At 36.6% G+C, this 27925-nt stretch overlaps 1 protein-coding gene across 2 annotated transcripts; it reads left to right on the top strand.

Moving 5' to 3' along the window:
• The first annotated feature begins 208 nt into the window (after nucleotides 1–208).
• rab27a (RAB27A, member RAS oncogene family) lies at nucleotides 209–24137 on the top strand. Of its 2 annotated transcripts, none has more exons than XM_066684875.1 (6): nucleotides 209–386; nucleotides 13453–13625; nucleotides 16902–16984; nucleotides 17216–17319; nucleotides 18191–18314; nucleotides 20579–24137. In XM_066684875.1, the coding sequence occupies exons 2-6, from the start codon at nucleotides 13473–13475 to the stop codon at nucleotides 20778–20780; spliced, it is 666 nt and encodes a 221-aa protein (XP_066540972.1). In that variant the 5' UTR covers nucleotides 209–386; nucleotides 13453–13472; the 3' UTR covers nucleotides 20781–24137. The 2 variants fall into 2 exon arrangements, with proteins under 2 accessions (XP_066540972.1, XP_066540973.1); XM_066684876.1 differs by having other exon boundaries at nucleotides 211–375.
• The last annotated feature ends 3788 nt before the right edge of the window (nucleotides 24138–27925 follow it).

Below are 27925 nucleotides of genomic sequence, written 5' to 3'. Positions count from 1 at the left end.
GGAGGGGCTGGCGTTATTTTGTTTCTCCACCTGTTTTCCCATTTCTGTTTTGTGATTGGATAGTAGTTCCTTCTCAAACTCAGATAAACCAATCAGCGCAGAAAGAACCCGCTTGATGACCAATCTGACTGAAGTGGGTGGAACGTAGTCGGAAAATGGGTGGGAAAAGAAATCAACGTCGAACGGGAAGTGCTGCTGCTGTCGCTGCGTCAACTTAGACTCCTAGCCTTGTAGACTTCTGGACAAAAGCTTACACCAGCCAAAACAGTTCAGTACAATCTATTTAGTACTTAATACAGCCGTAAAGTGTAGCTTGCTTGCTTTATCATTGGAAGAGGCGTATTTCTTCATTATTATCAACTAACCGAAGCTCAGGTAGGCGTCTGGTGAGTTATTTTCTTCTGAAGTTGATGCTTTCAGGGCACAAGTCTGGTTATTTTTTTGCACTTACGTGCAAGACTGAGGAGTTAGACATCCAGCAAACACGTGTTTCATTTACTTTAAAGCCTGTAGACTGATATTTTAGATATTTTAGGCAACAGACTGGATAAAACCGACCAAATTTTTAGCATTTAAATACCCCACTTATTTCCCTCAGGGTTTCAGGTTAACCACGTATTCATATGAATATGACAGTAACTTAGTTTCTAGCAAATTTCACATATTTATTTATTTATTATTTACAACACAGGTTTCATAAATTGGCGGAGATCTTTTCAGGTGTCATCATTAGACACGTGGCTTTCTTAACAATTCTCACCGTATGTTAGTATTTGAAAGGGGAAAATGACTTTTTTTTTACATTACTGCATAGTTTAATCACTAAAAAGCAGTTATATTTACTTGAAGTCATTCAAAGTGGTTTGATGCGAATTAATCAGTTCTAGACGTGTTCATAGTGGTGGTGACTAGATCAGAAGTTACTACACGAAGTACACGATGGGTATATAATGCCTGTATTATTTTGGCATAGTTTGTAAGAAACATTATTTTTGCAAAAGGCTACATGAATTGTGAGTGAATTCCTTCCAATATAAGACATTTTGAAATAATATATTGGGAAAATGGAGATACTTGCTTCCTGAGGTAAAATTAATCTGGCTTTGAAGCAGAAAAAATAGAGGCACCTTATTTTAAATATAATGATGGCAGAGCACTACTTACAGAGTGTTATTGGACATAAAACATGAATATCCATAGCTTTAGTTTATTTATTAAAGGTTCTGCCTGACTAATATAACGAGAATATATTAACTCTACCACATGAATTCTAAGGAAATGTGTACACTTCTTCCTGTATTAGCTAATACCTGTTAAAAACTGAAGTGGACTTTTTTTCTTTGTGTAAATATGTGGTTTCTTCTTTCCTGTCTAATGCATGCAGAAAATTGAAAAAACACCACTTGAAAATTGCATGCTGGTCCTGTTCAAAATATTTTATTCAGTGTAGTTTGACAAATTTTTAAAAGTGGTATACCCGTACTACCATTTACTGTCATTTAATTATGCACGAGAAGTAAAAAGAAAGGATGAATAATGTATTTTTGCTAAGTCTGGACTTTTTATGGTGATTGTGCAATCTTTATAGTTGAAATGTAATTAATTACAGCAGACAGAGCTGCTTTAGGTGGAGCAGAACTGATGAGAACTTAATCCTGTGCCTGACAGAATAAATGTGTGTATGTGTGATGTGTCCAGCTTAGAGATTGAGGGTCACATGATATGGTGCCTAGAGCACATGAGGACCAGCTGAGGGAAATTAGACAAGGTTATGCATTTATGTGCCAGAGCTGATGGTCATTTACGGAATCTATAATATCCCTATGTGTCAGCAAAATATACTGGTTTTAAGGTTATTGATGGATGTTTCTGTCTGAATCAGCTGGACAAAGATGAGAGAGGACCCCCCACCCCCACACACCTTTATTTTAAGAACTCTTTGCTTTTACAGGTACTTGTAACCAAAAAGTCCAGTTGCTGCTGTACATATTCTCAGCCAAAATACTGTAAAAGTTCACACATGTGCAAAAAATGTAAAGTTGCACTTTTTACGCTGATCTGAGTTCAGTCTTAAAGAGATTACAAGTCCTGTTTATGTCATACAGTTGTCAACTAATGCCATTTTATTCAAGTGTGTTATGTGGCAGAAAGTTCACATCACAATACTTTATACCAGTGGTTCCCAAAATGGGGCTTATTTTGGGGGTGAGGCAGAGCAAGGCAAATGAATGAGGCATATTTGAGCACATGCAGACATGTCAGACTTGGGGGACTTGAAAATATTCTTTTTCTACAAAAGGGGGCACAGACTCTTAAAGAATAAGTATTGTGCTATATTGACAAAGACACATTGAAGTAGCATCACATATAAACTTTAAAACTCTGATGTATTGTGTTTTCTTTATTGTATCTTTCTTGGCTAAGTATTATAATACAGGGGCCTTTCAAAAAAATTTGGCATAGTCAAATGTATTGATGTAAACTTATAGTAAAATGATCTATTTTCTAAAATATAGAAGGCCTTTTTTATAATCCTTTTATAACAGAAGCTTTAACATTAAATAACCAAGAAATTAGCCATTCACATCAAGCAACTTTTAATTACATTTTTATTTCAACCATGGAATTATCCAAAAATTAGGAATATTTTGACTGTATGATCTAATTCTTATTTCAAACTTAGGAAATAGACCTTCTTTGTGTTCGCATTTATGCTTCATGAGCCAGTTTAAGGCCAGTGAGATTACATTGTGTAATATCATTAGGAATTTCCTGGCCATTGTATAAAGGCCACCGTATATTTTTGAATAAAGACCTTTAACACTTCTAGAAGTTTATGGTGCTTCAGTTCCAGCAAAAACGGGAAGTGTATTCATCAGAAGAAAACCCTCAACCTGTCATGACTTGAGTGAGTGCATGTGTGCATCTTTATAGAGTGGTGTGTGTCACACCCAGTTTGGCTCTGTGTGTGTTTTCTCTGGCTTTGTTTAAGTTCGGTGTGATCTGCATATCCGTCTGTCCATTAGCTTTGAGCTCCACCCTTCTGCCAGTCTGTCCAACAGGGAAATGTGGCAAAAAATAACCCTCGGGCAGCTCCAGGCTTTCTTTCATGTAGGCTTGGTCAATGTGGTTTTATCAGCACTGTTGGAACACAACCACATATCTCCATCATCAGATTTCATCAGATCATCAATTTTGCAGGGGAAGGAACAAATATTTTTGGCTTTTAAAGTAGAGTGCCAGTCACACACAACTGCCATTTCACAATACATATAATATGTTTTGTGTCGAGGTAGAACAAAATACCGTAGTCATTCAGCAACCCTCTAATGTTAGCTAACGTTAAGGTTTTTTTTTTTTTGTTTTTTTTTTAAAGCTACAGTTTTATTGAATGGTGTGTGATGAAACTTTGATAATGGAGTTCCTCCATTTGTCTTTGTTTGTTGGTTTAATATATATAAATTTTGAGGAATAAATTTCATGTAAATTTGCCAAAGTTTTTCCTGCTCCTGCAGAAGTAAATCCACACTACTAACTAAAAAGAAATTATTGGAGCATTTCTCTGACTTCATTCATTATGTATGGCATGATGTTAAATATGTCACAAAAATGAAAACATCTAAAATTGACCTACAGTGTTTTGCTCCAACAGCAGCAATATAATTATGCCTTTCGCATAATTTCGCATATAGCTGTATACTGACAGACTCAGCTCGCGCTCAGATAAACACTACTCACTGCTGACCTTTTTCAATATGTCAACTATAGGTTCCAGATCAATCACGATCAGTCAAGATTATTCAAGATGGTAGCATCTGTATCTCAGAAACTAATGATAAAATTTTGTTTACTACATTTGGGCATGGTCTTAAGCTAATTTAGAATTTAATTTTGACTTGGGGTAGATTTAAATAAACAAAAAATATATCTAATAAGTCCTGAAGTCTATTCTGTTCCATATATTCTCAGAAAAAATGTACTCTACTGGTACATAATTTTCACTAAAGGTATAAACTTGTAAATGTACTTTAGGTACAACAGGTTTTTTTTTTTAATAGTCCAGGTATATTCTCTTCTCCAGAATGAGAGGTGAATATTTGTAATCTTTCATTACAGAACTAAGCAAAACTACAGAATATAAGGGTGTGACCACAGTGTGTTTTTCTGACAGTTTAACAAACATTAGTATTTTTTTTTGTTGTTATGAGTATAGCAAACACAATAATATCAATAAATTAGTTAGATAACACTTTGAAAATGAAGATCCAATAAAATTGGATTTTGTGTCATGCCCAGGACATGTGTGCGGAATCAGTGGGTATGTCATATGTCTTTTAACCACAGCATGAGAATGTATACAGCAGTAAGAAGGCTTCTTTATGTTGATGAAAAATGTTGAGGTAAATTCTGCATGATTTTAAATTACAAGTAGAATTTTCTTTGTAATACTCAATAATACTGGACTAGCATTAGATCCCACAGTTAGCAAGTCTGTAACGCTTTACTGTAAGGCAAAATTCATAAGGTTACACAACACCAATATAAAACTAACAAGTAATATAAACCTACATGACGATATCTAATGAACGCTCATTCCAACAAGGCTTATGTAGCATGTAGCTTTATGAAAGATGAACTTCAGTAAATTGTTACTATCGAGTCATTGGTTCAATATCCTTATGATTGAATGTGACAGCAGTGCGAGATTCTCTGCAACTGAATACCATGAAGATAAGGATCATGTTCATAGCACTTCGCTCTTCAGAGTGTGGTACACTTTCTGAGGCTTGTAGTAGAGGCCTGACTGGTTGGTACAGTCCAAGGCTTTCTGAAATGTTTGCTTTAAATTTGTGCCGAATTAACAACATGAGAGCAGGATTTTACACTTGTTTACAAGCAAGAGGGAAGTAAGAGGATCAGTGCTTTCACAAACACCAGCAGCATTCATTTTAACTATTTGCACCCACACTGTGTCTCAAACTGAAAGCGTGTGCAGTGTACAAGTTAACTAATACAAGTAGTGCACAGAAAATGCAGTGTACTGCTAATACTTCAGTATTTAGAGGCACAGCTGTGGACTTAAGCAATTAAAATGAAAAGATATTGGGATAGAACAAAATGGAAAAAGTGCACTTTCTGCAGTGATGAGCACAGTAGCAATGACAGAGGTGCAAATCTCCCTATTACATATCAGTGGAGCATCACAATAATTTTGAAGCTGTAATTTTAAGGTAAAATATTATGTGTTTCTTTAATAAGCCACTTGTGGAGTTTCCAAAAACGGACTTATGTCAAATGACGTTGTAGAATTGTTTTGCAAATGCCTCATTATTTATGGATATTGATGCAGCAATCATTTGCCTGGTCATTAAAAATTTAATTTGTAATATATCCCATATTTATTTTATTACACAGTTTACTTGTGTTTTCTATTTTAATATTAACAGTACATTTGAATAATTGAAACATGACTAGGCCAAGTCACTTTCACCGTTAATTCATTACTGGAAGTTCAATTAATAAGAACTTAAGGTTAACCTGGGTCTGGGAAACTGGCTGTGGTTTGTTACCCAGCATGTTTGTCTCAGCAAAGTCATGGTAGTGGTAATTCTGCTGCCTGCGTCATGTGACCTCACACTGGTGTAAACATAAGGAAGAACTGCTGAAACAGTAGCAGTTCACTCTTCACCCTGTCACACATCAGTTGCTGAGTGAGGCTTCTGAGTCTAAAGTTGCAGCTAGTTTAGAGACTGGAAAAAGAGCTTTAGATTTGGATGGAAAACAGTTGTACCCCACTGACTGCAATAGATGTCACTAGTCACAGAATGCTGTTGGCTGAATATTTTTCGGTGAAGGATTTTTTTTCTCAGTCCAGAAGTGACACTACCCCAGCAGCCCGGCTGGGTCTTATCCACTCGTACCAGCGCAACACACACAGACACACCAAAAAACACTGAATGTTTCCTAAGTTTATATTCAGATGACTATGAGAGAGAGAAAAACATTACAGGATCATCTTAACAAGGAGGAAATAAAAGTAGAGAAGATATACCAAATGTAGTTGAATCAAGTGAGCAAACTCCCTTGAAAATAAATTAAAACGTATTTCATATTAAAACTGGCATGGAAATGTTTTTTGGTAACTTTTTAATAATGGCAGCTAACTTTTCAGACTGCATATTACTTTAAAGAAACATTTAGTGTCATTGTATTATTGCCGGTAGCATTTCCTTCCCAGAGATAGAGGAACACAATCTCTCTCTCTCTCTCTCTCTCTCTCACACATTTATTTGCATATTGGGGACATGAAATTTGGCTTACATTCATTGTGTGAAATCTTATTTTTATACTAGCTATAACCTCAGTGCATTTATCATCAATAAGTGTGGTGCTTGTATAAAATATCTAATTAGAATAAAACACAGAGTAAAAGTAAAGAGATTTTTTTTAATAAAAAATACTATGTGCACACTTACTCTGAGAATATATATTTTTTTATTTACATTTTTTTAACCCTAGATATCCTCATTTGTCTTGTGGATTTCTTAAATCAACAGCACCCTTAATTTAGCATAATTAAGTATTTTTTAGCATAGGTAAAATTAGGTATTGGGTGATAATATAATACAGGACTGCCACAAGGAGATATTTGTAAAGGGTTAAACCACCACATTCACACACAGAACATCACTACTATGTAATATTTATTTGCATATTTGTGGTTATAACTTTTTAAATCTCATGTGCCTAAAAGTTTTGCACAGTACTGTACCACCTGACTAACCTTACCATTCCCAAAGCCATATAAGTCCTAAAATGTAAACGTGTATACAGATTGTGTGTGTTTTGGGACTCATACACACTTTTCACTCTCAATATCAGCCCCAGAGCTTACAGAGATAAAATGATTTGTTGCTTCTTTAAGTGCTCGATTGGTTGAAACTCCTTCAGACTGCAGACTGCTAAGCCACACCATGTAGAGTCAGTCTTGTTCGGTCCAGCACTTATTCACTCCAGTATTTTACATTCCATTTCTTTTAGTTAAATCTGATGCATTTTTTTCTTTTACTGCCAGTTTCTGCCATAGTAGATATAGGGCCTTTTAAAAATTATATTTGTTTTTTCCTGGGTTCATGGGTCCTTTGTAATATTACAGACACAATATTCTAATCCAAATATTATTGTGATTAGCCATTTCCTTTACCTTTCCCCCAGTACAGCAAAAACTGTAGGAGCCTTACAGTTCTTTTACAGTAGTTTATTGCAGTCTGACACAATAATGAAATTATTTCCTGTTCTAATTAAACCTTGGGTATGTACAATATGAAAAATTTACATTTAAAGATACAAAACTCTCTTAACTCTTAATGAATGTTAATGTTACAACATATTATGCCATGTGAGACTTGATTAAGCAGAAAAAACAATTTGATGTGGTCTTCACTTAGGGTGAATCACCATTTCACGCCTTAGCCCCCTAACACTTTGTCCTACCTTTTTGCCTAGGGATAGGGGAGGCTCAATTCTTGTTGGAAAAGAGGGGTAGGGCTAAATACCCCTTAAAACTAAGATTCAGGGGCTCACTTTATATGAAGGGCTATGTATCACTGGCAAGATGGCAGCGCATGCGACCAAATAAACCCACAAATGTCAGTATTTTCTCTTTTCAAAACTATTATAAACATTGTATGATCTTAGTTTAATATAATATTAACTTAAATGTATAAAGTCCCTTTACTTCATAGCAAGCATAAAACATCTCTAGTACTTTGCCACTGTCTCTGAATTTCCAGTTCCACCTTAAATGGTGAAGCATTTACATTCTAGTGGCTACTGCAGCTTTAAAGGTGGAACTGGAAGTTTTGAACAGAAGGTCGCCAAATAAGCAGGTGAATTCAGCTTCATATCATAGAAAGTTAGGCGTGGTTGATAATTAAGATCTTTGAATGCTTTTGAAGGTGTATGATGCCCTAAATTTAAATATGTTAAAGTCAAGCAGAGTTTCTTTGATATTACTTCAGACTGGCAGCAGAGCACCACTGAAGCACGTTTTTTTTTGTGTGTGTTATAATGACATGTCAGGTTTTTAAAGGGGAAAATGTTTAACCATAACAAGGGGTACGTGTAGAATTAAGACATGTGATTCACTCTGATATAATCCTAATCTCTGGATAGTCCTTTTCCTAATCTGTTTTTCCTCTTCTATCTGATAAGTGTTCAGTTGATGTTTGATGGTGATAACAGCTGTCTGTAGAAGCTTTCAGAGTATTTTCCTGGCTTCAGATAATACCTCTCTCTTTTTTTTTATTAAGAGTGCAGGGCTAACAGTGTTTCTGAAAGAATTCTGGTGAAGTGGAACTCCCGAGGAGTTCACTTTTATGTTCAGAGGGTTTTTTCTGTCATTTTTTTTAGGTGAAGCAGTTTGTCTGCTTCAGTTCACTCATCAGGATAAAAATCTCAGGAGTGAGAATCTCTTAAACTTTTATCCTCACTTGCACTCTAAGGGGCTCTCAGGATGTCTCAAAGTGGTCTTACACTCCTTTTCTGCCTTTCAAATACATCCGTCAGTACACAGCTTCTGGATAGTTTATAGCAAGGGTCGTACTAAATTTGCAGTATTTCATGTACGCATTTTTCTAATTAATACAGATTTTTCAAGAAAAGTGTCACACTTTCCAGCAGTCAATAAATAAACAATAATCCTGGTATGGTGCTAGATTTCATGCTCTGTCTCAGAGATGAAAATACAGTCTGTGTTTTGATACAGCCCTCTCAGCCCCCACAGAATTGTTTGAGATTGACAGGCCAACGCCATGCTAGTATTTCAGGAATCTTGGGGTCCTGGGTTTGACCCTTGCCTGAGGTCACTGTCTGTGAGTTTGCTCCAGTTTCTTACCACACTCCAAAAACACATGTAGGTGGCTTGATTGGCTGTGTTAGAAATGTCCACAGTTGTGAATGTGAGAGTGACTGGGTGAACGTATGATGAAATGCTATAGGTTGGTGCCTGGTACAGGATGTCTTTACCTACCGGCTGTTCCTGCCTGAGACAATAATGACATATGTGTTATTGCACAACATGTATTGGGTCATGGGTGATATATTCTTGACAATTTTCTTTAAGTTAGCTCTATTAAAACTGTGCAGCTTTGTTTAAGACATGTACTAAAGTATGTGTGATGTTAAGGTAATCAGTCACAGTCTTTCAGTCCCTGTATGTGGTCTTGATTTTTCTCTCAGACTCTTAAGCAGCTTATTTTTTCAGAGCAGGTTTTAGTGATGTTGGAATGCCAGAATGTGGAGTTTTGAGTGAGTGCCGATTCAGACTGCAGTCATATGACTCATGTTTCTCATGCTTGTATGTTTTGGGACTGCAGCAAATTTGCCATCAACTAACAACACAATGAATGATTTGATGTTGATGTAGGTTGTAGTATAAATGCAGCTCTTGTGGGTATAAGATGTGATTGTGATATAATATCAATGAATGTTCCAGTCTTTCTGTCAAACCATGCATATCAGAGCAATGTTTAACACCTGAGCTTGTCCTGACAAGAGACTGGGGGAGGAAAGCCATTTTTGTATTCTACAAGCTCAGATTTCTCCACAAGTTTGAAGTAAACAGAGTTGTTGGAAGTTTTTTATCTTCAGGTCTGACAGTGTTTTGAGCTCTTAGTCTCTTGTTACCAAGCTGGAAAAACACATTTCATTTAGATGATTGGCAGACGGTCATATGCAGTGATAAAATAAAACACATTTACAAGCAAGTAAAAGAAATATTTCAGTGTATTTCTTCCACGTTTCTGAAGCCAGTGTGAAAGATGCCCTTGGTTTCTTTTAGGATGTTGTTAGTTAGCTGAGGTTTTGTGACTTTTTATATAATTTCAATACATGTACAAATGCATTAAAATTACCATGCAATTCTTCAGTCTAAATGCAACTCTTCTAAAAGTCCAGCTAAGTATTCCAAATGTGTAAATAATTAAATCAAATGTTGGGTTTTCATAATTTATTTACTCATAATCCTCACTGAAAACCTGTGATAAGGTTCGGGCTTTGATTTTATTTTAGACATGAGTTCTGTTGGTAGATATGTTGTTTTTGTTGTTTGTCTATGGATGAAGGCACTGTAAAAGAGGAGGAGCATTATAACACACTCTTTCCCTTTTCCACCATGTGCACTGTTGTTAAGAGTGAGAGATGTGGGCACGTCATGTTGTAACAAGCCCTTTCAAGTTATTTGAGGTCAGTATGCCATCAAATGCATATAATTCTGAAGAAAAACCTACTGACTAAGGGGAACTCACTTGTGTGTTTGAGTCATTAATCACAAATGAAAACCACTCTATTTGTGAGCTGATTTTTAGACTGTTCTGTTTGAGCCCAGGGTAATTTACTTTTACCCTGTTTACACCTGATCACTTCATGTGACTAGTAGGGTATATAGGTTGTATCCTGATAAGGTTTTAGCCACATGCATTAACACTTGGTACACACATGCTTCTCCAGTTAGTCAGACTGAAATCCAATAGCTGTGTGGGACAGAATAAGCAAATCAGCTTGTTACACACCAACCTTGTTGTTGATCCATTTAGTGTTTCAATCTGCAATTTTACACATCGTCTGTCATTCCTTTAAGCTTAGGGATGGCATTTTGCATATAGAAATTACAAGAATTGCAGCATTTCACAAACACTGCATTAAGAAACTACATACATTTCAAAACACTGTATTATAAATTCACTCACACTGGGAAAGATCCTCTTCTATAGAGAGCTGTTTGGGTGATTAACACTAGAAGCGCTTTGCCTTTGAGTCTGAGACCCAGTTATTTAAGTTCTGCAACTAACTACTTTGAGTACTGTGTTGGTTTTGTTGCTTTCCTTCAAATACGTAGTTGGTCATATCAGTCAAATGACTGAATTACAAATAATTCTAGAAGGGGGAGGGGATAGCCACCCCTCGCTGCACAGTGGGTATCAGTCAGCTTCACCGCTGGAGAATCGGTGGCTAACACCTACCTCATCATATCCCACCTTTCAATATTCCACACATGCTCGTGTGTGTGTATTGATAGAATTTGGGTTATACTAGGGGACTTTTGTTTCACAGATGCGTCTTGGAGAGCATTTAGACTGCTATCAGATGGTTTAAATGCATCCCCATTTGAAATTATTTGTGTCGTTTGACCTTATCCAGATATAATTCAGATATTCGTGAATGTTCAGCTGTTTTCACATAGGCCTGGACATTTCCAGACTTCCCCTTACCTGAACTAAGTTCATCCAGTAATGGTGAGAACTGCTGGAGTAAGAGCCTGAGGAAAAACTAGTCCACTGATGTAACTACTGTGGACAAAATAACAGGTAAACACCAAGGAGGATCTCAGATAGAATTTCAGAAGCTGTGAATGAGAAACGACACCTCTGATTGTCAAGCTCATACTGAGATATTTTCCAGGCGTGACTGCACACAAATGTAGGAGCATGGTGGGTCCACTCGTTTCCTCATTCCTCAGCTTCTGCTGATGTTCAGTGGTGCAGGGAAAGTGGCTCGTAAATAATTCCACATTTAGCTACCCTGTGATTGAAGATGTCTTTTAAAAGTTTCCTCTGAAGTAAGAGCCACATGCTTCTCATTTACGGAGACAAATAGGGGTGTTATAAGAGGTATTTTTTGGGCACTATTTTCCACTCACAACTAACTTAATAATTACTATTTTAGCTCACGCTTTAGGTTTGTCAATCTGTGTTTGCAAGGAGGGTTGTTTTAAAGGAGCAATCTGTAATACTGACACCAAACGTTTAAAATTGGAACTATAATACAGTTTCAAAACAGTGGAGGGAGCCATCTACCTCCTCCCCAGAAGTGACGCTTGACCAGGTTGCCAATTTGAGGAACACTGAACAAACAAGCCACAGTCGAGTTTAAGAACTTTGGACCATAATAGCTAAGAAAATGTGCCATAATCAACACATTTACACAGAAGGGTGTTCATAATTTCACTGAAACATTAACCTACGCAAGAAAGTGACACAAAAAATGAACGAGTGGCACTTCCCAGCATTTACAAGCCTTTACTGTCCAAACCCAACTTAAATATTTTGACTAGACAAGGGTGGTGTTACTTATTGATTATCCCTTCCACTATAAATGTTGTTAAGGAGGCAGAACTTTGCTTTCTATTCACAATTTTTGAAGTCAAACATTTTGTTCCACACAAACACAATCCTTGCTCCTTAATTTGTTTAAAATACACACACACACACACACACACACTACGGAAAAAACACAGATGAATCTGTCTCAATTATTAAAAAAACAAACAAACAATGTTTTGTTTCAATCATGTTGTTATTCACCTTTATATAATACACACAAAACAGTCCTAACACCATTCAAATGTCGCTATGCCTCACTTTCTTTATATAAAACACAAAACCTATGGTGTTTACTCCTTTTAATCTGTACATAGGTATCTGTACTTATATTTTTTCAGAAATTATTTGCTGTTACCTGTTCAGAAGAAAATTACCCAGCTCTGGGTCTATTTGTAGTGTTGCTGCTTCTAAAATGCCTCAACTTTAAAACACAAATATTTCCTCTCATTTTGCTCCATCTCTGATCATGGAGATTTTTAGAAGGGCAATGTAGCTTTTTGGGTTTGGTAAAATATAACATTAGCTCTGTTCACTTGGTCATTGGTCAAGACACTGTTTGTAGACCTGGCAACATTGTGGGTGTAGACGTAATGTGATTGGACAGAGGGCAGGATCACAGGCAGAAACTGGGTGGGCGGGATCACAGGAGCTCCATTCCAGACTGGGCACTTTTCAAAGATAATATACTTATTCAACAATGCTGATTCCTGCGATTTTTAGGGCCATAGCATTGAGAGAGAGAAAAATAAAGATTTCGAGATTAAAGTCAGAATTCTGAGAATATTCTCGGAATAATTCTGAGAATATTCTCGGAATAATTCTGAGAATATTCTCGGAATAATTCTGAGAAAAAATCTCGGAAAAATTCGGAGAGTATAATTTGCAGAATTATTCAGAGAATAATTTTTTTTTTTTCCCCCCAAATAAAGCAATTTTGCTTTTATTCAGTTTTGCTTTTATTTTTATTCAGAATAACCTTTTATTCTGTTACTTTTCAGTGTTAAGTATTTGTATATGTGTTAACATATATAATAAGCAATTATTATATTTAAAAGGTAGAAGGTAAATATTTGGCATTAGTATATATTTTGTTAGTATTAGTAGTAGTCATTAGTATGGCAGCAGCATGTGTGTGTGTGTGTGTGTGTGTGTATATATATATATATATATATATATATATATATATATATATATATATATATATATATATATAAATATAAATACAAATTTGTATAGTGTGCATGTGAACAATGTGAGTCTTGAATAAAATGTGTCTGTGTGTGTTTCTTAGGTCAGTAAGCAGCCCTCACTATGTCTGATGGGGACTATGATTACCTCATCAAGTTCCTAGCCCTGGGGGATTCTGGGGTGGGAAAGACAAGCTTCCTGTACCAGTACACGGATGGCAAGTTCAACTCCAAATTCATCACCACAGTGGGCATCGACTTCAGAGAAAAGCGGGTGGTGAGTGTGTGTGTGTGTGGTTTATGGGAAAATGAGGCTTTTATTTTGGTTAATAGTGGTCTGATTAACAGTTCAGGGATGTTAGGAATGTAAGATTTCTAAATATCTTCAGTAATATTTAAGTATTGATCAAATATGAATTAGTTTAATATTAATTTAAATAATAGCAGCTGTGACCTCCTGGTTAGGAGCGCAGGCTTGGGACTACCAGTTACTGGTTTGATCTCCTGGATTAGCAAGTAAAATGGGGCAATGATAGGGGAGCTTTCTTCTCTCTCAAAACTAATATGCTGCCTGCAGTCTCTGATATATCATCACTGTAGCGGTACATTTCCCTGTTACTGTGGTGGGACCCTCAGTTGCACGTCTTATAGTGTTATTCCACTGCATGGTACATACTCTACTTGGCTCTACTCGTTTCTTGTTCCCTAGTCACTTTTCCACTTGCACAGCTCCAAACAAAATGATCAGGTGATGTTGCAAAACACTCTCTCTGATGGGAAATGTGGGCTTTGGAAACTACAACAACAGTGGTGGTAATAAGTGCTTTTGTGTTTTGGGACTGAACGCAACTCTGTGCTCCTGTTCAGACTGATAGGTAAAAAAATTTTAATTCCTTGTTGCGCCATCCAGCTCTTGCTGGAGTTTTTTGTCAGTCACCAATACAAGAAGTGTTTGTACTGCTTCACAATACCGCACCGTAAGCTGGCACTGTGAGTCAGATGAAACAAATGTGATCTCTAATGTAGCTTGGAAATTTTACAAATGGCTAGTTTGTGCTGGATGTCTGCATTTCCATATGATTGATAAGACTCTCTGGCCCATCGGCGCTCTGCAAAATTTACATGTTACACTTAAGTCTCTACTCAGCTCGCTTGAAACCACAAGCGAGCAGGTACCAAAGTAGTCAGTTTTAGGAAAAACAAAAGAGCTGAGTAGAGCCAAGCCAAGTAGGTACCATGTAATGGGAAAAAACAGCACTAGTGCTTTTTAATTTGAGAACATGTTTGTATCATATTTTACTTTTATTGTAGATTTTGAAGTTGAATTTATTTCATAAACTGCATATCAACTCCAGACTTTTATTTATTTATTTTCTGTTTTAAAGCATTTTATAATTAAGACAGATGGTCACCTCTCATTCTGGAGAAGAGAATTTTATGGACCATCAAAGTTCACAACTGGAGTTTAAGACAGCTGATATACCTATGAAGGGACATTTACGTGGTCTGTACTTTTAAGTGAACGAAAATGTACCTGTACAGGACATTTTCTTTTTTTTTCCAGTGTGGGAGCCAAGGTGGATACCTGCTGCTCCAAGCTTGTGTGTGCTCACTCCCCCTATAAACATCTACCGTGTGTATGGGGGGTTATTTATTTATTTATTCAAATTTAACTTGAGCAACCACCTGGAAGTCATTTGAGATGATGGGTAGTTTTTCTTCTGTGCATGTTGATATCCAGGTATGTGTGTTTTTGTGGTAAAATTAGAAAGAAATGGCTTAAAAATTAAAGACTATTCTGATGATCGATACAATGCTCAGTACTACATCTGAAAGTCAAAATGGAATAATCAGACCCTAATTTCTACAGTAGTAGCTAATAAAAAAATAATAGGATGTTATATCTGTAAATCTTTGCATTAGTTATTTAAAACAGAATGTTTAATGGAGGGAAGACTCCAGTCTGCTATCACCTTATCAGACATAACTTTATCTTTGATAAATTCACCTTACAGATATGAAGGTTTGGCATTATTTATACCTCAGTATCTGTACATCAATCTTTTGTGTGTGTGTGTGTGTGTGTGAGAGAGACTTTCTCAGCTCTGTGCATTTATAGCAACTTAGAGACAGTGGAGCATAAATTCGTTCCTCCAGGTCTTTCTTCTGGAATGGTTATTTACTCTTTCTTTTTTCACCAGCTGAGAGATTTGAAGTGTGAAATAAACTGTCTGATTACACATACAGAGGAGCTTTGTTTCATTTATGAGACATCTTATTTCAATCTTAGCTACCTGCCAAAACTCATCTTAAATCTAGTCAGTATATCTCATATCTCTTTAGAGGATTATTGTAAGAGTAGAGTATTTTAATATTATTCAGTCTATTTCTAGACTTTTTACTTTATTTGTAATTTTAGTATTAAGTGTCGTATTTCACTGCTAGATAATTTGACGTTTTTTAGAAATTTTGAAATCAAAACACACATGGAACATTTGATGCCAATAGTTCCATGATGTCAGAAACTCTGTACGAATCTGCGTGATTGAGACTGTCTTTGTAATAATGAATTTTCAAAGCAGAATTGCTTGTGCTGTTTTTCCAAAAATAAAAAAAAACACATGAAAATGCTAACAAGAAAAAAAAATCACCAGATAGGTTTTAACATATTCCTTTACAGTAGAAGATCTTGAGACTTAAGACAACATTGATAACATTCAGCACACTTTAAGGCATTTACTGCGAGAAATACCTGAATAAGTCACTTAATTTCTTGTTCAGGTCATTAAAATATAGAGAATTTTGTTCATTAATTTATGAAAGAATTTATGAATTTCTGTACATGGCCTTGTTTCACAATAGAACACACTGGCAACTAGCTGAAATGACAAACCTGAAACTAGAAAATGTGGACTTTTTCAAACAGCCTTCAGTAATAAAAGATTAAGTTGGTGTTTCATTGCATCAGACAAGTGGTAAAACATCATTTTCACATCACTGACAAAAGTATGCAAAATATTAAGTTTTTATAAAACTTAAAATTGAAGTTTAATAAAAAAAAATTATAAATAATATGAAAAATGGCTTTCAATTAAAATGGATTCATTCTGCGGTCTGTGCTTTGTTCCATCAGCAAAAATGAAAAGCAAAAGAAAAAGCATGAGCAATTTACCCGAGAGCAGAGCTCCCTCCTGAAGAATAAACAAACTGTTCCTACAAAGCAAACACAGCAGAAGTCATTAAAACCCTCAGTGAGAGAGAGTTAATGTGATGAGTCTTCACTTCTGAGTTTAGAAAACCCTCCATTCAATCAAGATATGAACTGAATCACTACAGAACACTTGGCCCCATACTTCACATCCTAGTCACACACAACTCTTCTAAACACATATACAGAGCATAGTTTTTCATATAAAAAGAATCTCCATAAAGCAAATATAAAAGTATGGATTCTTTCTATCCATTCCATTTATCATGACACATTTACATAATGAAAACACACAGCTTGTGAAAATATAAATGCTCTTCTTAAGGTGTAACTCTTTATTTGAAGGTATATAAGTCCAGTGGGTCTGATGGCACAGGAAGGGGACAGAGAATACATATCCAGCTGTGGGACACTGCAGGACAAGAAAGGTGAGGCCCAGGACTCTCAAATTTATGTTTTGAACAGTTGGACTGAAATGCTGAGACTCTCAATATTGACACCACCTTCCTCAGACACTGAACTTTGGCTTTGGTCAGCGCATTTGTAGTGGACATTTCTAAAGAAAAATGTCTTCATTAGAAACTTGTACATTGTTGGATTGAATGCTCTCAGCCTAAGGCCTGTGGAAATATTTTTTTTTGCTGTGAATGCTTTTACAGATTCAGGAGTTTGACGACGGCGTTCTTCAGAGATGCCATGGGTTTCTTGTTGCTGTTTGATCTGACCAATGAACAAAGCTTCCTCAATGTCAGGAACTGGATGAGTGAGTTTATCTGAGAATCTTAAACCAGATTCACAATGATGTACACATTTACACAAATGTGTACCACTATTTGTTTGGTTATTTTTATTTTATATAAAGCTGTTAAGAAGGAGACACAATTTCACTGGTGACATAACATTTGCTGGACTTTCAACTCGATTGTAGTATCTGAGGTAGATCAGTTGCCATTGGCACCATCAGTACTGAAATACCCCTCAGTAACCCCTAAAACTCTTTTATACTGTGTCTGAGTATAAAAGAGTTTAAATCTTTCTATAGATGCTGTCGAGTTTTGCTGGTTCAGGCTTTTTTTTCTCCAACTAGCTGACTGGTTAGATCAGTTTAGCTTGTGCTTATTTGGAACAGTCTCTCTTCTGCGAAGGTGGAAGTTATTTATGGAGCTTGTCCACTGCATGGTGCCTTGATTCTGCTGTAATCTGCTTTTTTTTGCTTTCCCATTAGGCAATTTTTTTACATGTAACTGAGTACTTTTTTTAGTACCTGCTTGCACGTGGTTCGAGCTGAGTAGGGACTAAAGGTGATGTGTAAAATATGCAGAGCTTGTTCTAGAGAGACTTGTAAATCATGACAACATGCAGACAACCAGCACAAATGGGTAGTAATAATAATAACAACTTTGTAATATCTCCACGTTTGTTTTGTTTTGCTGACTCAAAAGAGCAGCTCAAACTGCATTGTAATGGAAAAACCAACCAATGCGTAGAGCCAAGTCGAGTAGGTACCATGCAGTGGAAAAGTTACATTAGTCACTGTGTCTTTGCAGTGTCATGGTAATCTTGTGATCGATTTAGGAATTGAAACACACAGACTTTGAAAACCTCTGACATTTCCCTCTGCTGTTGGTGGGCAGGTCAACTGCAGATGCATGCATATTGTGAGAATCCTGACATTGTTCTGTGTGGAAATAAGTGCGATCTGGACGACCAGCGAGCTGTCAGTGAGGTAGAGGCAAGAGAACTCGCAGAGAAATATGGGTAAGAAACTGGCTTTCAGTTTATTTTAGCCACATTTAATATTTTATTAAATCCAGATTGTTCTGAATCGAAAATGTATAGGGTTTTGATTTCTGTGCTGAAAAGTGATGTCTATAGTATGCTATTGCTCACTAATTTGCTGTATTACACCCCAGCTGAAGGACCAAAATGAAAACCAAGATGGACCAACCTCAACATAAGATCTTGTCTTAATCTCCTCTATTTATCTGAACCATATTTAAGTTTTGTTTGAAATCAAAATGAAATTTAAGCAGTTTCCTTCTGTGTATTTGCTTCACTTAGAATTTACATTAATCATCAGAACTTTCTAGAATTAAATGTGTACATTAATTGCTTCTTCAATCAATGAATCAGTGATTATTAATAAAAATATTTTGATCTGTTTGATTTGTCTGTTGAGGAAGTTTGACATTTTATTTTCCTTTTGTGTAGAGGGAATTGCTGCTGTTTTCTTAGTCCTGACATCCTAACCTTCCGTACATGTTGCATTTAGCATAATCTTACATGTTTAAATCAACAGTTAAACAGCAAATGATAAAAGCTGGAATAGAGCACCAGATAGAATAGAGTGGCAAACTTCATCAGTGCGACTTTGGTACAGGAGAAGGATTGCTGTTAGCATGCCAGCTTGTTATGCTAGCATGTTAACTTTATAACAGCTTTCTGATTCTTCTGTGTTGCAGTGGAGTTTGTTTTAAGGGCAGAGACTAAGTGTTTGTTTTAGCCATGACCTGCTAATCACTCGAAACTTGCCAAGATGGCAGCCAACTGCAGAGTAAATATTTACTGAGCTAATGTAAGGTATCTGTCTTAGTCACATTCTTGTGTAAGAATCTCAATTTTGCTCAGATATTATTTCAGGAATTTGAAAATATGATCTCTGTGAAAAGGCCAGAAAATGTTCTTTTAGTGCAAACAGAAAGACAGTCACATGTTCATCTCATTTAAATAAGGATATATTTGTTTTATTTATGTATGTATGTATGAATGAACGAATTAATTAATTAATTTGTACTTTAGGCCAGTTGACTGGGTTGATTGGAGTTTATGTTACTGTTTTAAAGTGTAGGCTCAATGATATCATTGCTTTTCCTCTCTTGCTCTTGTGGGAGGTGGTTGCATTTTCTTCCTCTCCGCTCCTTATCGTTCCTGGTTGGCTTAACCTGGTATTGCTTGTGTGCTACAGGTGTTTTTTTTTTTTTTCCAAGATCACACACTGTGCTTCCTTTAAGGCACAGTGTGTGATCTTTCTTTTTTTTTATTTCTTATTTTATTTTATTTTATTTTTTTTTACCACCACATTTCCTGATGTAATGCAGCTATGTCTTCTAACTGTAAGATGGCGAGGGGAAACTTGCTGCCATTGCGTCTGTTTCACACACCTAACCCCTGTTAACGTGAGTGGACAGATGGAAGGCATTTCGCTGCAATGTTGTACTTGTATAACTTTGTATGTGACCATAAAGCTATGCTCTATTCTTGCTGATTTGTGCAGTTTGATTTGGCTGCTGCAAGAATCCTACCCTTATTTTTCTTGTCACAGCAAAAGAGAGAATGTTTGAGAAATAAATTTATTCAGTGATTGAATGAGTCACCTTTAAATGAACTAATTCACAATTACTTTAAGAGAAAGGTGGTGATATTGTCTGAGATTAACTTGAAGTGAGCTGTAAGTCTCATTGTTGAGCAAGGCATTGAAAATGCTTCAATTGTTATGCAACTTTCACATGATCAAACAAAGTGTACGTTTCAGATGTTTTAGCAACACGGGTACAGAAATTGCAGTCTATGACTTTGTTCCAACCTGCCTGCACAACACTGCTGCATGTCTGAGCTAATTAGAGAAGATACTAATCTGGAACAAAATTCTGGAATTCAGCTACTCGCCCAAAAAAAGATTTGAGGTAGAGTTGAGTTGCCAAAAACTGACATAGATCAGGGTGTTTGGCTGATTTAGGGGTACGATTGATTGCTTCTTAATTTTTAGCTGTCTAATAGATAAAAACAAAGTAGAAAGTAACACAAATGTTATCATCATTATAATTATTATTATTTCATTGATCCTTGCAGTCCACCTGCATCGCAATGCATCCAATTGTGGGGGAAAAAAAAGATTTTTACCATTTTGTCTATTTCCAGGACTGTGTATTTAGCTCAGTTATTTATTTATTTATTTATTTATTTATTTATTTATTTATTTAACATTTGTACAAACTACCTCAGTTCTTTTCGGACCTTTTCAGGATCCCATACTTTGAAACAAGTGCCGCTAATGGAGAGAATGTGAGCCGGGCAGTGGAAGTTCTTCTGGATCTGATCATGAAGCGGATGGAGAGGTGTGTGGACCGGTCCTGGATTCCTGATGGAACCATGCGCTCCAATGGCCACAGTGGCAGCGAGCTGGTGGAACCACCCACGCAGGAGAAAAGCAAGTGCGCCTGCTAGTGGCCACCTGCCACCACTGCAGGCTCCCAACCTGTTAATTGTCAGCCACCATCATCCCCACCCACCAAATATATTTGGATAAATAGCACACAAGACAAGAGAAAGTGCCAACCATGGGTTAAAAAGTGGGCTTGGGAACACTGCATTTAGGCCCCAGTTTCTCAAAAATTAAGTCTATATGCCAGTGGTTTTAAACAGTGTCTCTGTGTGCTGTATTTGTAGCATATAGGTAACCATTTCAGCATATTACCTTGTACCTAATTAAAGAACAGGGATAATTTTGACAGTGGGCCCCTGGTGAATGAGCTTGCAGTGGACCCCAATTGGCAGATGCTGAATCAAATATTTAGTTTTTTTTTTTTTTTTTTTTTTTTTTTTCTTCTGTTATTTTACAAATTGAAGGGATGCAACTGAGTGTGTCTCAATACCATGTAAGACACCTTAGTCCCTAATGCCTACATTGGCAGCATTTTAATTAATGTCAAATCTTTATATACTGGGTCATGGCTAAAATAAAACTGAACCCTACTAAAATTAATTAATAGAAAATGGCGGTCAGTGCTGCTAAATAGTGCCTATGTAGGAGGCTAACTGTGTACTGAGACAAAGACACTGCCTGTATGCTATAAATATAGAAAGAGTATATGTTAAAAACACTGGATTACCTCTAATAGTTTTAGACAGATTACAATGCTCCACCTTTACTGATAAGACATATGATAGTGTCCTGAAGAAATGACCACATTTTAAAACCAGTGGTACATAGTTGTGCAAAGTTACAGAACTTGGGGTGCGAAACCTGCACTTGACTTCTGTAAATCACTTTACATTTCACTTTATAATCTTTTCATTATTATTCTTAAAGTATCAAAAGAAACTGGGCTGGCCACAAAGTGGGATACATAAATGTGTGTCTGTCACATTTCTTATCAGTGTGTTAAAAATATGACACAATATTTTGAAATATGTAGGTCTAGGAAGGGTTGTATACAAAGTTTATTAATATGCGCTTTATTAAAAAGATTTTGCCAGGTCTCTGGGCATAGATTAATCTCTGTATGATTGTCATGTTGTAGATATGCCTCTGTTTAATCTTTGCCTGGAAATCTAGTGCTTAGATGTGTTTTAAAGTATGTTGAGGCTTTTCATTCATTTCATTCTTCTTTGTAGCCAATTTAGTGCATTTCAACATATTTATCCTCAGTCAATATGAGTGCAATTTAGAGAAATGATCTAAACTATTGGCAAAAGTTTGTGGATACCTGCTTGGATAACATTTAATCTGAAATTATATATGTTCTTCTTTTGGTGAAGTTACATGTTCTGTTCCTTCGGGAAGGCTTTAGAGAAGATGTTGGAACATTTCTGTGAAGATTTACATTTGGCCTCGTAAACAAAAGTGAGGTCAGGTACTGATGTTGAATGATTAGTTCTGGAACACCAATTCAAATCCTCCCGAACGTATTAGGGCTGTATGACTCCAAAGAACCACTTTATATCCTCTTGCCCAGACACAGCATTGAGCATGGTGACCGCAGTACCATGTACTGCATCCAATTCTATTTCATGCTATGTCCACAATTGAATTTCCCTAAAACAGGAGAATCCATTCATTATAAAGGGTGTCTACAAACATTTTGGCATATAGTGTATCTACCATTGTAAACTGAGGCCAAAATAGGCCAAAACTGAAGCCTGTGTGAATGTATCTTTTTTTTCACATTTCTATGCATCACCGGAATTTTAGCGGGTAAAAACTGTTAATTTCAACTGCTGTGACAAACGCTTTTCTGCTTTATTTAGTAACATAGCATAAAATTCCTGAGCACCTGAAATTAGCAGATATCTTTACATTAATGGATGATTTATTGTAGGCTTGATGTTCAAAGATGCATTTTTCTGTGGCACTTGGTCCAACTTGCAATTGATAAGGTTTGGTTTTAAATGAGGTAAACTGGTCTTTTATCATCACCTCTGACTATGTGTTTGCATTGCAAAAAATTGCATCTCATTAAGTGAAATCTTAATCTAAATTAATCTAATATTTCTCATTATTAAATGGAGTATGGTTTAGAGTATTCAACTCATTGTTTTCATTCTTTTGTGTCAGTGTATATTCCACTTTTATGTAAAGTAAACCTCTGCAAGTGGAATGTCTCTTTCTAAATAAAATCCCTTAAAACAATGCCAATTGGTCCAGAAATAGCTTGAAGTTAATATTCTTACAGCAAACTCCTAATGAGAAATATTTGATATATTAACTGGATTTAAGATGATTTGTCTTAAAGGAATTCATATTTTTGCCATGTGGTGTATATTGCTTGCAGTTCTGGCCCAAAACTGCCTTTTTCATTCTTGTGCTAACACACCTATTTCAGCTCATTAGATAAACCTCCAAATGATCTGTGACTGAGAAAAGAAAATATAAAGTAAAGTCCTTCCAGGACTGAGAGTTAAGAACACTGACCTAAGATGCATTTCAGTTAAGTGAGACAAGGCTGTCTGTGAATGTTTATCTCTCAGTGGTTATATCCAAAGTGCCAATATGACCAAACATTGTGTGACTATTTGTATTTTTGGTCCCAAGTCTTCAATGTATGAATTGTTGTATACATATATTGTTGTATGTAACAAATGTATGTATTGGTCTGATCAATTTTTATGTAAATTCATGTCATTTATACCAGTGTGACTCATTTATTAAGAGGTAGGCATTAGGAATCCTGTCTGAGTTGGCAATCCAATCTTAGTATTTGATAATACCAGCACCTGGGAACAGAATCTTATTATAATATGTGTTTCTTCTAACTGGAAAATTACTGTTTTGCTTCAACATCTAGTGCCTGGATTGGCATTCCAGTGAAACATCAGAATTGATCTGTGGAAGATTACAAATGCAGTAAATATTAATAAAAATGCTTTTTTTTTTGACTTCATCAAAAAAATCACGGAAATGTAATTAAATCTAAACTACCTTAAAATCTAAATTCCTCAGTATTTGTAAGTAATTTCCTATCAATACCAATGTTATTCCGATAGTATGTTGCCTCCATGGTATGAATGTTATATTTTATAAGAAATGCTTTGTCTATATTCATAAAGGAAAATAACTAATGTTAATGATATACTCCTCCTGTGAGCTGTTTAGTCTCATGGAATTCAGTTATAGTATCAATACTTCAGTATGCATTGAAAAACTGCCTTAATATGCACTAAGACTTTGAATACACATGAAGCGTCTAAACTAATGTATAGTCTTTAACACTGAATCCATGCTAAACACTGTCTCTGCCAAATATGGAAATCATGTGTATGTTTCAGAAAAGTAAAATACTTTATTTATTAAAATTGTTTCACAAAGCATTTTGGTGTGCAGTTGGTCTTCTTAATCTGTTTAGTGCTTTTAAGGTGTTAAAAGGTAATTCATGAAAAATGTTTGTGGCGAAATGGTTTAGTGAAGAGAATTTTGCTGAATTTGATTTTGGTACAGTGGAGTAAAACCAGTGACCACTGCTGATTTTGTCATAGAAACATTTTATAAGGAAATGTATTGTTAAAATTGGGGGCAAACAATTCTTTGGAATATCTTGCCTTACACCATGCCTCATTCATTTGACATGCATTTATACCTCCAACATGAAGAGATATTAAAAAGAGACCTGAGGTCAAACAATTTAATAAAAAATGTATTAGCCATTTATTTACTCTAATAACTGTGAGGGGTATCTGGAGTAGACGTCTGGTTACATTCAACTGTTTGGCCTGTTAGTTTCTCTAGAACAGTGCACTTCACATAATATCCCCTCTGTCAATGACTGTTTACATTCTGCAAATTCATTGATTCATTATCTGTAACCGCTTATCGCGGGGGGTCCAGAGGAATCATTGGGCGCAAGGCGGGAATACACCCTGGAGGGGACGCCAGTCCTTCACAGGGCAACACAGACACACACACATTCACACTCACACCTATGGACACTTTCGAGTCACCAAAATTATGGGGATTTTGAATGTCATCTGCTCAAAAACCATACAGTAAAATCACTTCATATTTTACAGGTACATAGTATGGCAGACACAGAACTGATATCTGTTGGTTTTATGGACTTCGTATTAGAAATGACCATATTATAAAGCAGTAAACTTGAGTCATCATTAAAAACAATTGAAAATTATGGGAATTTTGAATGTCATCTGCTTAAAAACTATACAGTAAAATCACTTCATATTTTATAGGTACATAGTATGACAGACACAGAACTGATATCTGTTGGTTGTGTGGACTACTTATTCAAAATAACTATTTTATAAAGCAGTAAACTTGAGTCATCATTAAAAGCAATGGAGATTAATTGTGATTTTGAATGTCATTTACTCAAAAAGTATACAGTAAAGTCACTTCATATTTTACAGGTACATAGTGTGGTACACACTGAACTGATATCTGTTGGTTGAATGGGCTATTTATTAGAAATGACCATTTTATAAAGCAGTAAACTTGAGTCATTAAAAACAATGGAGATTAATTGTGATTTTGAATGTCATTTACTCAAAAAGTATACAGTAAAATCACTTCATATTTTATAGGTACATAGTATGGCAATCACAGAACTGATATCTGTTGGTTGTATGGACTACTTATTAGAAATAACCATATTATAAAGCGGTGAACTTGACACATGTTAAAAAACAATGGACAATTATTGTGATTTTGAATATCATTTACTCAAAAACTATAGAGTAAACTCACTTCATATTTTATAGGTACATAGTGTGGTACACCCTGAATTGATATATGTTGTTTGTGTGGACTACTTATTAGAAATGATCATTTTATAAAGCAGTAAACTTGATTCATCATTAAAAACAATGGAGAATTATTGTGATTTTGAATGTCATTTACTCAAAAAGTATACAGTAAAATCACTTCATATTTCATAGACACATAGTATAAAAAATTAAAATTCAAAATTACAATTTTATAAAACATCAAACTTGAGTTAACATTAAAAACAATGGACAATTATAGGGATTTTGAATGTCATTTACATAAAATCTATACAGTAAAATCACTTCATACTTCATAGATGCATAGTGTAGTAAACCCTGAACTGATATCTGTTGATTGTATGGACTACTTATTAGAAATGACCATATTATAAAGCAGTAAACTTGACACATGTTAAAAAACAATGGACAATTATAGGGATTTTGAATGTCATTTACATAAAAACTATACAGTAAAATCATCTCATACTTCATAGATAGATAGTGTAGTAAACCCTGAACTGATATCTGTTGATTGTATGGACTACTTACTAGAAATGACCAATATATAAACCGGTTAAATGCCGTTACTTTTGCTTTAAAATGAAGGGCATAAACTCAAGTCTTCACGCTCCTTGAGTATTACCGGTTTGTCACTAGTATACGCGCACTAAAATTTGACGTGCGGCTAGTTTAACCGTGTTTTCTCAAACGGCGGCTGGCTTAACCGCAGTTCAACAGTGCAGATGACGAACGAGATAAACACAGCCAGATAGTGATAGCTGGCGGCGTTACAAAGAATCAGCTATTCTGGCTACATAACTATGACAGTTAACTTTTACACACACAGATCCCACATACACAAAATGATAAATAATATAATTACATGTCTACTAGAAAAACAGCTACCTCTGCCTCACTTGCCATACATTTCTGTGCTCTTAGAGTCCTCCACAGTTGGATAGCTCCACTGATATTTACTCTGGTTTGTCCTCTGGCTTTATCCAACTTCTTTTTATTGAATACCATCTCTGCCAATGACTTTCGTTTCTTTAGTTGTTTATCAGCAAATGCCGGCGTCTGTTTCTGTGCCATTTTCCAGCGCTCAGTGGTGCTAGTATGTATCACTATGTATGTATGTATGTATGTATGGGTGCTAGTCATAAAATTAGAATATCATGAAAAAGTTGATTTATTTCAGTAAATCCACTCAAAAAGTTAAACTTGTATATTATACTATTAGTCCTCCTTGGATCACCACCTTAACGTGGTGGAGGGGTTTGCGTGCCTGCGTGAGCCTAGGAGCTATGTTGTCGGGGGCAATAGCCCCTTGTAGGGTCTCCCAAGGCAAATTGGTCCTAGGTGATGGGCCAGACAAAGAGTGATCCATAAAGACACAGATGAAATAGATAACAAGGACACAGCCTCCCTTGCCCGGAGCAGGGTTACCGGGGCCTCACCCTGGAGCCAGGCCTGAGGGAGGGGCTCCTTGGCGAGCGCCTGGTGGCCGGACTTTCACCTATGGAGTCCGGCCAGGCTTAGCCCGAAGGGGATACATGGGTCCACTCTCCCATGGGCCCACCACCTGTGGGAGAGGTAGTAATCTGGGTCCTGTGCATTGTGGATCGGGTGGTGGTCGGGGTCGGGGGCCCTGGCGTTCCGATCCTCGGTTACTGAAACTGGCTTTTGGAACATGGAACGTAACCTCTCTGGTGGGAAAAGAGCCTGAGCTGGTGCGCGAGGTTGAGAGGTACCGACTAGATATAGTTGGGCTCACCTCGACACACAGTATGGGCTCTGGAACCAATCTCCTCGAGAGGGGCTGGATGCTCTTTCACTCTGGAGTTGCCCAGGATGAGAGGCGTAAGGCAGGTGTGGGCTTACTCATAGCCCCCGGCTTAGCGCCTGTACGTTGGGGTTTACCCCAGTGGACGAGAGCGTAATTTCCCTGCGCCTTCGGGTTGGGGAAAGGGCTCTGACTGTTGTTTGTGCTTATGCACCGAACAGCAGTTCAGAGTACCAGGCCTTCTTGGGGACCCTAGAGGGAGTGCTGGAGAACACTCATTCTGGGGACTCCATTGTTCTGCTGGGGGACTTCAACACTCACGTGGGTAATGACAGTGAGACCTGGAGGGGCGTGATTGGGAGGAACGGCCCCGCTGATCTGAAGCCGAGTGGTGTTCAGTTATTGGATTTCTGTGCTCGTCACAGTTTGTCCATTACGAACACCATGTTCGAACATAAGGGTGTCCACAAGTACACCTGGCATCAGGACACCCTAGGCCGCATTTCGATGATCGACTTTATAGTCGTATCATCTGACCTGCGGCCATATGTTCTGGACACTCGGGTGAAGAGAGGCGCTGAGCTGTCAACTG

Source organism: Hoplias malabaricus, chromosome 11 (assembly GCF_029633855.1).
Source record: "Hoplias malabaricus isolate fHopMal1 chromosome 11, fHopMal1.hap1, whole genome shotgun sequence".
Classification (NCBI taxonomy): domain Eukaryota; kingdom Metazoa; phylum Chordata; class Actinopteri; order Characiformes; family Erythrinidae; genus Hoplias; species Hoplias malabaricus.
Note: the sequence above shows the minus strand (reverse complement) of the source record. Positions and strands in the feature narration are given on the sequence as shown.

Excerpts from the sequence above, each read along its gene's own strand:
- rab27a (XM_066684875.1), top strand. The coding sequence starts at position 13,473 with ATGTCTGATGGGGACTATGATTACCTCATCAAGTTCCTAGCCCTGGGG. Across the intron at positions 13,626-16,901 it reads ACTTCAGAGAAAAGCGGGTG|GTATATAAGTCCAGTGGGTC; the intron begins GTGAGTGTGTGT and ends CTTTATTTGAAG. Across the intron at positions 18,315-20,578 it reads GAACTCGCAGAGAAATATGG|GATCCCATACTTTGAAACAA; the intron begins GTAAGAAACTGG and ends GGACCTTTTCAG.